This window comes from Drosophila ficusphila, unplaced genomic scaffold (genome assembly GCF_018152265.1).
Source record: "Drosophila ficusphila isolate 14025-0441.05 unplaced genomic scaffold, ASM1815226v1 contig_414, whole genome shotgun sequence".
NCBI classification, from domain to species: domain Eukaryota; kingdom Metazoa; phylum Arthropoda; class Insecta; order Diptera; family Drosophilidae; genus Drosophila; species Drosophila ficusphila.
In genome coordinates, this window is record NW_025064328.1 from 21,427,570 (window position 1) to 21,446,085 (window position 18,516).

General features: G+C 37.4%; 2 protein-coding genes across 3 annotated transcripts in view; one reads left to right on the top strand and one right to left on the bottom strand.

Annotated features, from left to right (window-relative positions):
* LOC108101728 (guanine nucleotide exchange factor DBS) overlaps nucleotides 1-18,516 on the bottom strand; it is a 240,935-nt gene that overhangs the window by 79,308 nt on the left and 143,111 nt on the right. The window lies entirely within an intron of this gene.
* Nucleotides 1-18,516, top strand: part of LOC108089075 — a 61,338-nt gene that overhangs the window by 9,547 nt on the left and 33,275 nt on the right. Inside the window, exon 4 of the mRNA XM_043208212.1 lies at nucleotides 3,876-4,123. Within this exon, the coding sequence (XP_043064147.1) occupies nucleotides 3,876-4,123 (248 nt within the window). The remainder of the gene's footprint in view (nucleotides 1-3,875; nucleotides 4,124-18,516) is intronic.

Below are 18,516 nucleotides of genomic sequence, written 5' to 3' on the forward strand. Positions count from 1 at the left end.
TGTCTCTCGGAAGGTCATCGTTAAAGTGGTATCTGAAGGTGTGACTGCTGTCGCCCACTGGGGCTTCCAGGCTCTTTCCAGTTGCACTGATTAATATCGCAATAGATTTTTGCGCAACTCATTGAGGGATGTACAATAGTAAATAGGGTAGCGTATCCCGATCGGTCACTGAGACTATATACTATGTTCTTGATGACGTCTGAGTCAGAAAACAAACCTTGCGCATAGTGATGAAATAACTCAGCAGTAATTTCCCTTTTCAAGCTTGCGGTCTTGCAAGCTTAGCAACTTCACGATTGGACATGTTGCGTCCGAATACTTCCAACAACATTTTAGTCAACTGCTCCCATGTAGTCGCCTTTTTCAAACATCACATACATCTTAGCAGAACCATGAAGTAAACGGTTACCAAGCTACCAATGCTGCGTGTTCCCAATCTGTACCCCTGCGCAACCTTTTCTAATTCTAGAATCCATATGCGGACAGAAAGATGGTCATTACCGATCATGCTCCATTCTCCACAGCAGCAAAGCACCAAAGTTCTTTCAGGTCACCCATGAGGACGGCTAATTTTGCAGACGCAGACGCTTTGAAAGAATCAGATGATCATCCCTGACCTCATCTGGCGTCTCCGTGCTTGCAGCCATCTTAAAAAATCGGTTGGTGAATATCAGATCTCTCGTTCACAAGTGGTCCTTTCTCAATCTGCAGTTTAAAGAGCTCAGATTTGGTTAGACCGATGATGTCGGTGTATCGCATTAATGAATTACAGTAGAATCCTGTTATAATGACTCCGCTTATAGTGTCCGTCCGGGTTGTGCGACGAAAACTCGATGGTTTGGTTCGTCCCCATACAAACTTATATGAAAGGTCCTCCGTTTAGAGCGTTTCCGCTTTTAGCGGTTTGTCGCTTATACGAACAAATATTTTCAAGAAAATTGAAAAAATGTACCGAATATTGCGTCGTGCAGAAAAAAAATACATTGCAATAGTGCCAAATTTAAGCATCAAAACACGCGGTTAGAAATGTATGTATTTATTAGTGATCGGCACCTTTGCTTGTGCGTAGCAGCGACACGAAGGATCTTACACTGTCACTACTCTCTGTTAGTTTTAGCTGTCGCCTTAACTACGCTGCTGCCAGAGAGAGAGTCGAAGTGCAATGCCGACGTCACACGCTGCTCTGCGTGTGCAGACCTCATAGCCTATTCCATGAGATGTCCCGTTATATTTCTAGTTTTTTGTGCTTTTTTCTGAGTAAAACTAAAAGTGTACATTCGGCAAATGCAAAATATGCAATACTAATGAGAAACCCATGCTTTTGAATTAAAATTAATAAATTGTTCGTTTTAATTAAAAAACTAATTCGATTTATTTTAAAAACCTATTACGAAGACGGCAACCATAAATAAACAAAAAAAAATGTTTTTTTGTTCCTTTTGCTTAGTGCGTCTTCCGGGTATAACGACGAAAAATCGTCGGTCCCTTGAAAGTCGCTATAACCGGATTCTACTGTACTTTACTTTTGTGCAAACCCAACTCCTGATTTGTTAATTTAAAGGTTTTCGTTTTCGGCGCAAAAAAACCGCTTTTTTATTTTGCCAAAAGGTCAATATCTAGTATATTTCTATCGCACCTCTTCCGTTACATTTAGGTTATGTTTACGTCATTTCATAATAAAAGCACTTCACTACAACACTTAAACTATTCACAACTTCTTTTGGGGCAGACATCTTGTATCTGATACAAGCCATCCAAGAAGGATCTTGGACCAACAGCTAAGAACTCAAAAAATGATTCTGCTCCCATCAACATACATATTTTCGTATTATTTTTGGGTTGTCAAAATAGGGGTCTGCAAATGGTACTTTCTTTCGCATTTTCCAGTCATTGACATTTACGGAGTGGTCAGTAAGGTACCAGAATAAATAATTTTAAAATCAAAAACCCTAGGTAACTCTATTCAAGACGAGATAGAAAAATATCCATTATCGGTAATACGGCATCGATGATATTCCTTAAGGACGATTGTTGCGTTATTTTCGCAGGAGTAAACAATGTCGAAATATTTTTCATAACAATTAAGTATTCGTTCTGGTATACTTTTTTTAAGTGACTCGATAACCAGAGAGATACGAAAATAGTGGATTAAATGGATAACTGGAAAGCTGTCGTCTTGATGAAGAAGAGGTTGAAAAAGGGTGATAAAATTCCTAAACTCCGAATATATGCCGCTGAACTTTGGCAAGGCCAAGTTCAGAATTCGAGCTTGAATTGGGGCTACAGAAGCTGATCCTGAAATTTTGGGATCGCATGCTGACTACAAGGCAAATAAAAGTGACATTATTTTTGCCTTGGTTTCATTTGACAGCTATTTTAACTCAACTCGTTGTATTTATTTCAAATTATTTAAAAATTGATTAAAATGTTGAGTAAATTGTAGTCAAGCTAATGGAGTTACAGCGTTTTTAACGACCAAATTTAGACGTATAAAAAACTTCAAATCGATTTTCCCGAAAACGTTATTTTAGAATTCGTGAACATTAGAACTCAAAATCTACCGAAAATTAATAGAAAAATCGTCATAGCTTTGCTGTGGCTTAGCCCTTAGTACATATTTTATTTTACATATTTAATGACTCCAAGGGTATATAAGATTCGGCTCGCCGAAGCTAGTTTTCTTTCTTGATTTTTATTGGATTTATATAAATTTAAGATTCGATAAATGATAAACGATAAAAAACATCGACGTTTTCATTTTTCAGTAATCCGGATTTAATTTTTTATGCTAAAGAAGCTATTTGATATCGTCGCCAGATCTCTTGGTAAAATTTCAGCAAGCTTAAAAATTGAGAGCAATGTTTACTTAGCAACAAACTGACGGACAGACGTACACATTCAAATCGATCGTGATGATGATCAAGAACATATCGACGCATTTCCGCGAATGTATCGTATGCAGATAAATCAAATTTTACAGGAGAAGCTTTTTCTTTATTTTTGTATTTCGGTATTTTAGTGCGATTGCAGTATTTCTATGCAATTGAAAAAAAATTTGTATGGACATACGATAATTTCGCGCGCACATTGTAACATACGATAAAATTGAAACTTAATTTTTATCGGAACTATAGGGCTTTCAGTTATAATATTGCACAGGGTAGTGAGACATTAGGTGCCTAATTTATGGGTTCTCAGGTGGGCCCTTCACTGCGGTGCAAACTTCTGAGTGAAATTATAATAACCTCTACAAGGATATATGTACATAGAAATTTTTGTTTAATTTTGTTGGGCACGCATGCCTTTTTCTCGGCATTTAGTATTTCAATACCATAATAAATATTTAAAAAGATGTAGTTATTAAAATCAGACTTCTCTATTATATAGTTGACATAGACATAAGAAAAGTAATTGAAAATTCGACAAAACTGGAAAAAAGATTAATTTAGCCTAGTCGTTTTCGGCATTCATTTAGTCTGTTAGTTTTCTGCATTCAAATTCTGTTTGCCGAAATTAGCTTCCCTACTTGTTAAAAATAAACTTCCGCACATATGTACATATAGGTACTTACATTTTTTGTATGTTTACTGTAAATGCTCTTATAGTTTTTAAGATATCGACGTTGATACGGACATACAGACCCAGACAGAAACGGCTAGATGGACTTATCGATTATACTATTTTCTTTTTTACCTGACAAATAATTAATAGATGGAATAAACTATAAACCGAAAAATGTCGATAGAAAACTATTCTCAATTTGATCTATTTTAAATAAAATATAACCATGACATATTTAATAATACTTCTGCCATATAATTACAAAAAATAAATTATTTAACTCAAGCTTAACGTTTTTGTTTTATCGGATTTAGATCAACCAAACATTTTATTTGTTGTACGTGATTATTCATCGGGAACTATTTTCGACATAAAAACAAACAAATATGTTGGGCCAAAAGCAGGAAAGCCTGCCCAGCTAAAACTTTTGGACAGATATTTGGCCTCCGAGCAGCGGTTTCAGTTTGGAAAATTCCTTTTCCCAAACAAACTTAAGAACTTGCAGGGTCGAGAAGTCATCATAGCTGGATTCGATTACCCACCCTACACAGTTATAAAACATGTAAGTATAAACCCTTTCCCCAAATTTAATTCAATAATAGTTTGCTCACATAAATAGTATTGTTATCACCAAGTTTATTTTCATAAATTAATTAAATAGGGTACCGAGGATATATTTGAAGATTTCTTGAAAAAAAAACGAAAAAAATAAATGTAGATCCATAGTAGCATTGGAAGGCTTTAGGAGTTTTTGTTGGGCGTTTATAAGATTTATAAGAATTTTTTTTTATAAGAAGTACGATAGATGTATAAAATTAATATCCCTTAAAAATATTTTAAAATTACAGTAGAATCCGGTTATAGCGACTTTTAAGGGACCGACGATTTTTCGTCGTTATACCCGGAAGACGCACTAAGCCAAAGGAACAAAAAAACATATTTTTTTTGTTTATTTATGGTTGCCGTCTTCGTAATAGGTTTTTAAAATAAATCAAATTAGTTTTTTAATTAAAACGAAAAATTTAATAAATTTAATTCAAAAGCATGGGTTTCTCATAATACTAAAAACTGAGTGAGCTTATTATTGCATATTTTGCATTTGCCGAATGTACACTTTTAGTTTTACTCGGAAAAAAGCACAAAAAACTAGAAATATAAGGGGACATCTCATGGAATAGGCTATGAGGTCTGCACACGCAGAGCAGCGTGTGACGTCGGCATTGCACTTCGACTCTCTCTCTGGCAGCAGCGTAGTTAAGGCGACAGCTAAAACTAACAGAGAGTAGTGACAGTGTAAGATCCTTCGTGTCGCTGCTACGCACAAGCAAAGGTGCCGATCACTAATAAATACATACATTTCTAACCGCGTGTTTTGATGCTTAAATTTGGCACTATTGCAATGTATTTTTTTTCTGCACGACGCAATATCCGGTAAATTTTTTCAATTTTCTTGAAAATTTTTGTTCGTATAAGCGACAGACCACTAAAAGCGGAAACGCTCTAAGCGGAGGCCCTTTCATATAAGTTTGTATGGGGATCAACCAAACCATCGAGTTTTCGTCGCACAACCCGGACTGACACTATAAGCGAAGTCGTTATAAGAGGATTCTACTGTATCTGTTTCATATTTAGGAAAAATCTTTAAGTAACTGTTAATAAAAAGTTGATAAAAACAAAGTGTTATTATATTATTATATCATAATTATTTTTATCTTAGACCCGCAATTTGTTTGTTGTTCCACAAATTGCAATTGTCTAGGCTTTGAATAACCCGATAATATCAATGTTTGCCTATTCTTTCACAATAGCCTCCTCCTGCCTTCCACCTCCGAAAACTTTAACTGATTATAACTGATACTGTGCAACATGAAATGAAGCGGTTTCTTGTTGGATCAATAAATCCTCGCAATGAAACTTTTTAGAAATTAAGAAAAGCTCACTTCCTAAGATTTCTGTATAGATTTTTGCATTCGTGACTGTTTGTTGTTTGGCTCAGTATGCAAGCATGGAGCAAAATAAAATTTGTGCAGTTAATGGACCTGATAAAGTTTCCATTTCAACCGCACGAAGACTTTTTCCTTTTGGTGTAGAGGTGGACGAAGATACGCCACGCTCCAAAAGGCCTGTCGTCGAGATAGACCAGCATAGTAGTAGCCGTAGCCAAAAAGCTGGGCATGATTGATCAACCTTCTTCACGACAACGCAAGGCATGATAAACATTCTTCGTTCTTTTTTTTGGAAAATAAATGAATATGGAGCAAGCTACATTTAATTGAGCATGTGAAAAATGTGGGTTTTCAAGATTAGTGCGGCAAGCGCTTAATGACTGACCTTGTCACTTTTTTATTATCATTGCAAATTAAACTCTTACAGGGAACTGCAAGCGCTCCGTATGCGGCCTAATGCATTCGTGAAAAATAGACTTGGATAGTCTCTGGTTTCCGTCGTTGACATTTTTTGGATGATTAATTTCAAGTATAGTGTCTTGGCATTTCAGCGTCAAGCTGCGTTTGGACGAAATCATCACGCTATCATGTTTCAAAAAAACTTGTCGATGGTGGTCGCCCCGCTCTTCGCATTGCGTTTTCTGTCCATCATCGATTTCATTATCTTTAATTTGGAATATGCACGTGTGGTAATCCACGTTTCTGCCACTCCACTAACTACATCCATCATCGTGTCTCCCAAAAAAAAAGAATTTCACAATGAAATCCATACGCAATCTCAATTTCTGTTTTAAAACACTTGCAATGATGTCATGGCGATGGGTGACTGACCAGGAAGTAGTTCTCTTTTCATTTCTACCCAATTTCGATTAAACGTGAACGTGATAAATTAATTTGATGTGTCATATTCATGAACATATCGATGCATTTCCGCGAAAGTATCGTATGTCGCTTTTTTTCGAAATTGAGGTTTTAAATCAAAATTGTTAGGCACCTAATGTCTCACTACGTCTGTGAAATATTATAACTGAAAACCGTATAGTTCCGATAAAAATTAAGTTTCAATTTTATCGTATGTTACAGTGCTCCTAAGAGATTAAATAAAAAAAAAGCTTCTCCTGTAAAATTGGATTTTTCTACATTCCGTTCGCGGAAATGCGTCAATATGTACGACATACATACCATACTGAGCATATTCATGCATATGTCGTAGGATTCCAACTTACGTTTCAGTATCGTCATTTGCCCGACATTTTGCGCATTCTGATCGGAATTTATGGCATCACGAAGATGGATATACTACTCGAAACGCAGTTACAGTGGCTCACAGCTTAAAGTATGCAGTGCATACTTTTAACTTTAAACGCCCATAGCGGTAAAACTATAAGGAATATTGGAATAAACAAGGTGCCAAATGAAAGATTAACTTATTTAGAATAACGTAACAAAATCATTTATTTTCAAAAACGGCTTAAACACTAAAAAAAACTTAAAAAATTAAAAATACAGCTTATATTCAGCTCACAGCTTATTTTATGCAGTCTCAAAAATGTTCAAAAAATAAGGAAAAAACTCAAAAATATAACGTTTTTAATATTTGGTATGGTAACCATTGTTGTCAACGACATCTTTCAGCCTTTTCGGCATTGATTCAACCAATTTTTGGGTGACTTCTGACGAGATCTTTCCCCACTCCTTCATTAGGGCATCTTTTAAGTCATTTTTGTTAGAAATATGGTAATTTCTAATATTATTATCCAAAATGGCCCATAAATTTTCAATAACGTTGAGGTCCGGTGACTGAGCCGGCGTATCCACAACGTGAGGGCAATTGTACAGCAACCACATCCGCACAATTCCAGCCTTGTGCTTCGGATCATTATCCTGATAAAAGCGGAAATTGTCTTTTATTCCAAGACCCTCGGCACTTTGGACCAAATTGTCCTTTAATATTTGAAGGTATGCTTTTTTATCCATTATCGATTCAATAAAAGTCAGTTTTCCAGGGCCAGCAGCTGACATACAGGCCCAAACCATCACGCTGCCACCGCCGTGCTTTACCGTTGCCTTCAGGTTCTTTGGTTCAAGCTCTGTATTGGGCTTCCGCCATACATAAGCGTTACCGTCTGATCCAAATATATTAAACTTGGATTCGTCTGCAAATATCACACTTTTCCAGAAGTCGGGGGTCTTGGAAAGGTGATCTTTTGCATATTTTAGGCGAGCTAACCTATTCTTTGGGCTTATGAATGGCTTTTTACGAGCTACGCGGCCATTATAGTCATTGTTACGTAGGACTCGTCGAATTGTTTCATCGCAACAATTTTTGCCAAGACCAGCCTTAACTTCGGATGCAAGTTTTGGTGCTGATAGTCTCGGATTAGCCTTGATTTTCCGAACTATGTACCGCTCATCTGCATCAGTGAAAATCTTGTTTGGTGCTTGGCGTCCTTTATTTTCCAAACGATTTTCGTGAACGAAGCGCTCGATAATTTTTTGCACTGTTGGAGGCTTTATGTTCACTATTTCAGCAATTTTACGCTGGGAGATATTGTTTTTGAAATGGTATATAACCAATTCCCGTTGTTCTAATGTTGTGCGTGGACTCATTTTAAAAATCGCCTATCCGGAGTCGTTGAGATCAAGAATAAGAGTAAATGACAAGCACACGAAAATAAAGAAGATTGGCAAAGCTAGCAACGCCAAAAAAAACGGAAAAATTCCATGGAATTTCCAGCGTAGTTACTGAGAAAACTAACTGCATAAAATAAGCTGTGAGCTGAATATAAGCTGTATTTTTAATTTTTTAAGTTTTTTTTAGTGTTTAAGCCGTTTTTGAAAATAAATGATTTTGTTACGTTATTCTAAATAAGTTAATCTTTCATTTGGCACCTTGTTTATTCCAATATTCCTTATAGTTTTACCGCTATGGGCGTTTAAAGTTAAAAGTATGCACTGCATACTTTAAGCTGTGAGCCACTGTATGCTTGATTCAGTTGAAGCAGTCACTCAGCCTCGTTTTTGACGTACATGTCAATAGAAAATTGATCGACACTCTTAGATGTGATTATCCTCCCATTCCCGAAACAATAATATATACTCTATGCATAGTAATTCATTTAGCTCGCTTTTATTTTTTGTTTTACCACCTCCAAAAGATTTTTTTTAATAACACAGAATAAGCCTATAATTATAGGAATTTAACGACTTGATTACAATATGATAGCCATTTTCACCTTGTTAAAAAATAATAGGATGTTGTTGTGCATTACATGATCGATGTGTTTCAAACACACGCTGCAAGGAAGCTCTAATTTTTAGATGGCATATGATCCAATGTAGTTTTAAATAATCCATTAGTCCATTGTGATAATGAAGAAACATTTGCAATTGTTCTAGAATTGGTATTGGCACTGAATCGTTCTGTGAACAACGCTAGTATACTTCAACTTGTTAATCATCCATAATTTAAATATTCAGAAAATTTGTAATTTGTAACTGGTCGCTTCCAAATAAAAAAATAAAAATTTTCTGTATGTTGTTAAGTCGACGTTTTTTAGTGTGCTTGTGTGTACTGAATTGGGTTGGTGACGTAAGGGGTTAGGCCGGGGATAATTTTTTTTTTTTGCAAATGTCCATCAAGATCCATAAAAATTATTTTATCTGCGACCATTCCTTCAGCGAGCGAGTACAAAATCGAACTATTAAAGAAGCTGCTGGCCGAGAGCCAGGCAGCGATAAGCAAAAAAGTGCAAATGGAGTTAGCAGTTATAATTCATGAAAGTGTCGCCAGGCTGGGCAAATAGAAAAACAAAACAAACATTTGAGTTAGGCTGCGGCATGACCGAAGTTGGAAGACCCCGTTGGAAGACCAGGGCTTTCAACCAGGTCCTGCTTCGTGAGCACGCAGACATTGCGGACAGCCCTTCGAGTGATTCCAGTTGATGTTCGAACCAATGCCACACGAGCAACTCCATCGGATCCAGGCATTAATTCCATGGTCATGACTAATGGCCATTTAAGGGGAGGCAAATTCTCATTCTGCACCAAGGCGACATCGTTGATTTATAGCGCAGGCTTGGGAGTGGGCCACATTGACTGTTGCTGCATCAGGTTCAAATACTCTTCATGCGGCCGTAACCAGAAGATTTGTTGGAAGTAAGCAATTCTCTGCTAGCGGTCAACACGGTTAAAGTTCAGCTTTGTGACGTCAGGCTCAGAGTACGACACCAGTGGAACTGTGACAAAAAAATGTGCAGGAGTTAAAACGTCAAGATCTGCCGGTTTCTATGAAAAAGGGAGTACAAGTCGTGAGCTTATAATTGCCGAAAAGTGTGCAATTCATCGAAAAATAATAACGATGGGCCAACAGAAATGAAATTCAGCCGTTTTTACTGCAGCCATCCAGAGGCCTTCAAAGTGAGGTGAACGAGAGGGAATCAATCGAATCTTCTATGCAGAATTCTTATTTAGCTCGAATGTGGGTGCTCGATAAGGTTAGATTCTTTAGCTCAGTTAGCTCGTCCGACCATATTCGGGCAGGTTTGCCTCTGGTAAGAATAAACCGCTTCAGTGCTCCCAAGATTGCTTGTGTCGAAAGATCCTGGACAAGCTCCAGATAGATAGCTTTCGTCGCAAAACAGATAAAAACGCAGACGTACGTTTTCACAGGCATCTTGCTTCGAACTCCGACTATTTAGTAAAAGGGACCACAGAAATCCAGACCAGTGACCATGAACATAGACGTGGCGTTTACACGATTCTTGGGCAAGTCAACCATTAAGTGTTGAGATAGTTGTGGTTTGGTTTAAAAGCATATGACGCATTTGGACGTTGCAGCTGACACTGTTTTTCGGCCACCTATTGGCCAAAATTGAAAATGCATGTGAGCGAGCAGCTCTCGCAGACCAGAATGCAAGTTCTTCCGACTCAAGTCAAGTATAATGGCATGTGTAACTGGATGCTGGCGTATGACAGGATGATGTGCTGATTGGCAAAAGCTAGGACAACGGGCTGGATGATGAAATTTGCTACTTAGTATGCAGCCTCCAGTAGTCATCAGCCAGATTGCTTATTTGGATACATTTGATAGGCATCTGAGTGCCCATTTTGACATCTTCGACAGCAAGACCAGGACGTCCTATACGGTGTGCAAATTTGTATACGAATTCAAAAGTGTGGGTCATCCTTTGGTAGAGACGCCAACCAAAATGCACTTTCTGAACTTGGGAGGAGTCTTCACAGCCAAACAACAATCAAGCCAATCGTGCTGATCTTTGAAAAGAAACGCTAGGCCTCTGAACCAAAGGGCAGATTCCAGCAGGGCAGATTCCAGTAGCTCACTTGGGGAAGCACCTCTTGACAAAATGTTGGCTGGATTGTAGTCGGTCGGTACATAGCGCCAATTCATGCCACTGGATAACTCTTGAATTAAAGATAATCGATTAGCAATAAATACTTGGAAACGTGAAGGTTCATCGGTTATCCATGAAAAAACTACAGCAGAATCCGACCAGCAATAAAACGGGCAATCGAAGAGATCCATGTTGCGTACGTCTCGCATCAGTTGGGCCAGTAGCAAAGCAGCGCACAGCTTCAATTTAGGGACCGTGAGAGTCTTCAAAGGCGCCACACTAGACTTGGAAAAAACCAGATGAACTTTTCGTTTGCCATCAGCTGTTGAAACGTGTTAGCAACCTTTGGATGCAACGCACGTCAAGGAAACTTCATTTGCTGGGTACGACCCATGAAAATCTTCAGGAATGTTTCCTTTTCCGAGTCAGGAATTTGATCAAGAATACCGCGGTCGTTGGATCACCATTTCCTGAGTTTAAAGCCTCCTCGTGAATGCAAGTTGGTGGTTTGAGACATGATTTCGAGGACCTCCTGTGTTGATTGCCTCCTGTGATTAGATCGTCAACGTAGAAGTCTCGCAAAGTAACCCAGCAGCCAACTTAATCTGCCCTACAGATAATAGCTCAAAAAGAATGCTTGCGTCGATAAGAAGATCAATACGCTGAGATTTATAAAATTCAGGATCGGCCAACTGAATATAGGAGAGAATTTTCCAGCCATTGGGCTTAACGGTCAAACTGGTTTGATTGTCAGCAATAACTGGAGCAACAAGAACAGAGAGGGATGCGAAGTAATCGGAGGTATGTATGTGACTTTAATTTGATGCAAACGAAAACTCGTTCAGAGTCAAATCGAGCATCTCCAAGACCAGCAGCTGATACGGTAGACTTGGTTTTAGGCAGTTTCAACTGGTGAGCGAGTCGGAAAGTCATAATGTGGACTTGGGATCCCGAGTCTAGCAGCGTACGGCATGGGATCCAAGCACCTGATCGACTTTGAACGCCTATGACTAAAGTTGCAAGAAAGACATTATCAGAATCCCCATTCCGAGCCAGCAAAGAGGTATGTAGAAGGGCTTGAAGAAATTGCATTTGGCGTACTTTGTTCAGCAACGGGAGCTCGCTGAACCTGAATCGAAGGCTGGAAGCCAAGATCCAAAAGCCTATGATGACTTACAATTGCGCATTTGATGCCCCGCTCTTAAGCAATTAAGACACAGCGCCAATTCCTTTGCCTTTCGAATGCGCTCTTGTTAGTCAGATTAGTGAATTAACTACAGCTAGAAATGGAATGACCACTACAGTTACACACAACACATCCATCTCCCGAAGTGTTGGTTGCAATAAAGATGCTTTTGTTGCGGGTTTTTCCTGATTGTGAATATTTTGATAGCGTTTGGACAAAAATGTAGTGAACTGATTAACCGAAGGAATTTCATCAATAGCGGCGGATTCTTCCAAATTGGCCTGAGTTTTGCTATCTAATTTTTGCAGTAAAACATGAACAAGAACGCAGTTTGAAATTTGCTCAACCGAACCCATAGACTGAAGAGCACGTAAATTAGCATTAATTTTATTCGTATCAGACTGCATAAACACTTTAAGGAGACCCAAAATTGCCAATATGTGAGATTGGAAAGCTAGACGCTTTTTATTGAAACGGGTATTCAACAAATCCAAGGCTACAGCATAATTGCCTTCAGGAATTTCCAATGAGCGCACTGTATCCAAGGCGGAATCCTTCAGGCAAGACTTTAAATGCTGCAGCTTCTCAATGATAGTGAGCTCAACGTCGCTGTCGATGATGGCCCTGAACATGGACTAAAAATCGGCAAACTCGGTAGAGCCACCAGAAAATTAAGGCAATCTAATTTCAGGTAAATGAGATCTTTGAGCCGCTGACACAGAATGGAAATCCATGGATGGCTCTGGCCTAAGCGTGGAACTACGAATTGCTGGACGCTTTCGCTTACCCAATTCTCGACTTAACATGACCTTTACTGAGATCAATAGCTCCTCAAAATCATCGCGAACCTTGCTGCCGATTTCATTAAATAGATTCAACCTTATTTTCGTCCAGGCGTTCGATACGAATTTTCAATTCTTCCTCACTCATTGCCTGGTGCTTCTCACTGGTCACGGCCTTCTCAAAGCTTTAGAAAGCATCCTGTAAAACGTTCAAAGCGGGAACGAAGGCACAAAGAGGAATCGAAAAATACATTTTACCACGCGCGGGGGCGGATGTGTGTGCGACTCTAGCGGAGTTTTTTTTTTTTTTTAAATAATAATAATTTTTTTTTTAAATAATGCAATTAGCAGGTGGCAAATAATCCAAAATTTAAGTTTTATTTAAAATACTCTTTACAAATAAATGAATTAATTTTAATCTAAATGGCGAATTCCATTTTGTCTTCTATTTTGTCTTCTATTTTTTCGTTTCTCTCATTGCATTGTTGCCATTGGAATGCATTTACCGTTAGAAACACAAATTTGGGCGAAGAGATAGGGGGAGGGATAGACAAGGGAAGAAGTAGGGCAAGGAAGGACTGGCCACACGCTGTAACACGCAGGTTTCCGAAGTTCACGCCAGTTCACTCCGTACACGCGTTTTCTGAGGAGTCGGACGCATTCAAGTGAAGCACCTTTTTTTCAGAAGCTGCCACCACTGGATCGGTGATCTTTCTCACTAACGGTAACTTTTGGTGGTGCCGATTTGTCTGTCCCTTTTTACTAGCGAAAGTGTGTATAACAAAAAAAGGAGGTAGGTGATCTGTGACCGTGCCTTCAGAGAGCGAGTACAAAATCGAACGTCTAAAAAATTAGATTGCCGTAAACAAAAGGCCCAGGGAGCGATAAGCAAAAGTGTGCAAAAGGAGTAAGTAATTAAAATTAATGAAAGAATAGCCACGTAAGGCAAATACGAAAACAAAGCAAACATCAAGAATTCAATTTACGTTAAGGGGCACAACTAGTGTGAGATTTTAAACAAGAAAGGAAGCTAGCTTCGACAAGCCGAAGCTTACATACCCTTGCAGTCATCAAATATGTCGAACAAAATGCATAAAGGTTAAACAACATCGAAGCTAAGACGATTTTTCTAATCATTTCCCATATTTTCGACTATAGATCATATGGGAGCTATACGATATAGTTGTCCGACTTTGATCAAATTTAATTCGTAATTCAAGAGTCGTAAGAAAATTCTATATTTCAAAAAATCATACTTGTCTGATGAAAAACAACGATGTTATAATTTTATTTCCGTTATTTCTATATAGATTTTTCGATCTTTTCTATGGCACCCATAAGATATAGTTGTCCGATTTTTATGAAACTTTTTTCTCAGTATAAGAGTTATTTTAAAACTTGATATTTAAAAAATCATGCTCGTGGGATAAAAAACAACGATGTTATAAATGTATTTCCATTAATTCTATATATATTTTTCGAACTCTCCTATGGCAGCTATATGATAGAGTTATCCGATTTTGATTAAATTTAATCCGAAATTCAATAACAGTTCGAAAACGCTATCGGCCGATCCGGCCCGTTCCGACTTATATACTACGAGCAATGACTACACACCTTTTGGGAAAGTTTCATCAAGATAGCTTTAAAACTGAGAGACTAGTTTGCGCGGAAACGGACAGACGGACAGATGGACAGACGGACAGACGTACAGACGTATTCCGATTCTGCTCGTGGTGCTGATCAAGAATATATATACTATATGGGGTCTGAGGTGTCTCCTTCACTGCGTTGCAAACTTCTGACTGAAATTATAATACCCTTTTGCTCTGCAAGGGTATAAAAATTCGAATTCGAATTTTTCTGTAGATTACGCCTTTAAAAATGACATATTCAAATTTCAAATCGATATCTCAATTAGTTTTTGAGTTATAGCAATTTTAAGAGCAGCCGCTCGTATAACAGTGAATACGATCATTTTATCTTTAAAGGTGTTTTTCTCGAAACAGCATTTTCCAAATTTGCTGCAGTGATAACTCAAAAACTAGTGATCCGATCACTACCAAATGTTTTTTACATGTTCTTTATATAGTTATACGTACCATGAACTATCGGTTTTTTGATCCGATCATTTTGGTAGGCCAAAAACGACCAAAATTTTGGTTAAATTCGATTTTTTCTTTAAAACGCTGCCATTTTGTCAATTTTTGATATTTTTTTTTATCGTAGTTCATGGTATGGAAAATATCATCTATTGGGTTGGCAAGAAAGTCATGTGGTTTTTTTCCAATATTTTCAAAGATGATTTATTAATATCAGGACTTATAATTAATCAATTATGTATTGCTCGTTTTGTTCGACCACTAATGACCATCTCTCGGGCAGCTGCATAATTCCGCGCTCGAAGAACTTTTGGTCTTTTCCAGCAAAGAATAGAGACAAGTGGTTTTCGAAAGCCTCATCTGAATCAAAGTTTTTACCATTCAAAGAGTTTTGAAGAGAGCGAAACAAATGGTAATCTGAAGGTGCTAAGTCCGGACTATAAGGTGGATGTGGTAGCACTTCCCAATTCAGCTCCGTTAATTTTTGCCGAGTGACCAAAGATGTGTGGGGCCTAGCGTTGTCATGGTGAAAGACTATACCCTTGCGATTAGCTAGTGCCGGCTCCTTTTCTTTAATTTTTTCCGCCAAATTGAATAGCTGGTGACAGTACACATCTGAATTGATGGTTTCATTCCGTCCCAGCAGCTCAAAGTGCACTACACCCTTCCAATTCCACCAAACAGAGAGCATAACTTTCCTCTGATGGATATCGGCCTTTGATGTGGCTTGGGCTGGCTCATCTTTCTTGCTCCATGATCTTTTTCGTTGGACATTATTGTAAACAACCCACTTTTCGTCGCCAGTAATGTCCGCTTCAAAAAAGGATCGTTTTTAATCCGTTGCAGCAGAGAATAGCAGATGTTGATACGCTTAGTTAGGTGAATTTCCCTTAGGTTATACGGAACCCAAACATCGAGCTTGCTTACGTAGCCAAGTTTCTTCAAATGGTTTTCAACCGTTGTATGCGACACACTGAGCTTCTCTGACATCTCCCGCGTTGAATAACACCCGTTTTCATCCAGCAAAGCCTGAATTTGTTCGTCAAAAACGGCCGATGGTCGACCAGAACGTGGGGCGTCTTTAATTCCAAAATCTCCAAGCCTGAATTTGGCAAACCAGCGCACAGTGGTTGCGCCCATAGGCCATAAATCGAAAAATCGACTTTAAAATAATTAGTCAAAATGTTAAGAATTTGTCTCTAAATTATCCATATTTTGTCATTGCAAGCTAGTTTTTTCCGGAAATCTAACGGAACATTCTAAAAATATAATGCAAAGTGTGAACACGTCTTCAATTTTGCTCCTGCAGCTGCGTTTTAGTGAGTTTCGTGAAAACAAAAGTGAAGTTCAAAATGGTCGGACGTTCGCAAAAATTCACCAAATTTAATTATTTAAAATGCATTTTAAAGTTAAAGGTATTAACTTTAAAAAATTGGTTTTATGAAATTTATCTGACTAATTACATATTATTTGTGTATTTTAGATCGATTAACCCTTTTTCGACTATTTTGTGAACATCTTTTTCATGTTTAGTTAAAGTTTTAGTTGTGATGCCATGAAATCCCACAAATAGTATGTATGTTAATGTGTTCGTCTGACTTTTAGGGTTTTATAAGCCTAAAATCAGCTGCAGAAATTTGCAGATGTTTATATAATCGGGAAAATACTGATGCCATCTAGCGTTTGCAAAGGGAAAGTTTTTCCTTATTGTGCTTTTGTTTTGTCCTCGTCGCTCGTGTTTGTAATGTTTTTTTGAAATATTTTTATTTATTTATTTCATTGAAATTCACTAAAACTGGTTCAGGCATACAATCTGTAAGTTTGGTTTAAATTTCTTGAAAAACAAAAACGTTTTTCATACTATATACTTATTTCTTTCCTATCATTCCTATAGCAGCTATATGATATAGACGTACGATATGGCCAATTTTTTTACTATACATTTAAAAATATTTTTTTAGAATTTTGGTGTAAATTTCGTTACAATAACTGAACTAGAAGTACTTATGGCCGCTGCTCAATACAAGCCCAAATACTGTGCAATGGCCGGTGTTCGACATGTGCTCCATGTAAGGGCCTGTAACTCTTGTAGTTTTTCAAATTTGGATCTGAAATTTTTTGAGAACATTTTCGGAACAAATATCTATACAATAAGCCAAAAAAAAATCGATTTTTTTCCGCCACAAACTATTTTTTTGTTATCATAACTTTTTTGAGAAGGTTGGCGTGGGAGTGGAGTTAAGCAATCGCTCCAATTTTTTTTTATTATAGTTCTATGCTTGTAAATAACTTCCAGTATAAATATTAGCCTGATCTGCCCATTAGAAGTGATTTTAGGACTGCTCTCTCATCAAAGCGCCACCACTGATCCAATCGTTCCTATGGAAGCTATAGGATATAGTGGTATGATCCGGTCAATTTTTTTATAATATATTTATAATATTTTTATAGATTTTTTGTGAAAGTTTCATAGCGATAGCACATCTAGAAGTATTTATGGCCGCGGTTCCATACAAGCCCGACCACTGTGCAGCGCTGACATTGGCGATCACTCATGGCATCTTTACCATACACTTCGCACAATTTTTCGCGAGCTTCGACCGCTTTTTTTCCTTTTTGGAAGTAAAAAAGCAAAATATGCCGAAAATGCTCACTTTGGTCCTCCATGTTTAATTTGCTATAGCTTCCACAAATGTTATCGAATAATTACCAAATTTTCGTCGATAGTACCTAAGACCATAAGCTTTAAAAAGATACTAAAAAGTGTGACCCTGGTGCTCGATTAGTCGTAAATAAATTGGATTAAAAACGATTACTAAAAAAAACGACATGACTTTCTTGCCAACCCAATAGTTTAACGAGAATTTTTCATTTTTTGATTTCGTCCACGGAGAGGCACTTTTTTTTAGCGCCGTTGGAGATCGACTCTAACTTAAAAAATATTTAACTTTTTCTTTAAAAATTTCACTATACATTCTTAAAACATGTATAAATATATTCTAAAAATTTGTAATGAATTGATCAAGTAGTTTTTTTTATAAAAATTCCCAAAAATCACAATTTTTTTAGGCCGTCACACTAGTTGTGCCCCTTAAGATTTGAAATCTAATGATTTGAATTAGACCGAAAAATGACATTGAATTGGGATATATAAATATATTCATATAAATTCACTCGTATAAACGTTACATCACAAAAAATAGATATAGCGAAAAGAATATATTTTTCTAGGTCTTGTTGACTCAGGAATGGACAAAAATGAAAACATAAGGAAATCGCAAACGGGATCCAATGAGAAAACAAGTGTTTTTGTGATGTCAATGCCGTCGTTAAACATCAGAAATATTTCATTATCCCTAAACTTATCGAAGAAATTCGAATATCAACTTTCTTTTAAATTTCGTCAGTCTGAATTATGATTGTCTAAACTATTTCTACAACGACGTTTGTGAGGATGGGTAGAACCCCACCAAAACGCTTTTATTATTAGTATTATTTCTTTTAAGCTAAGCCACGAAATCGATATATTTTTTCATAAAGTTTAAAAATATAAGTCTAATAAGATAAATATTCGCACGCACCAGG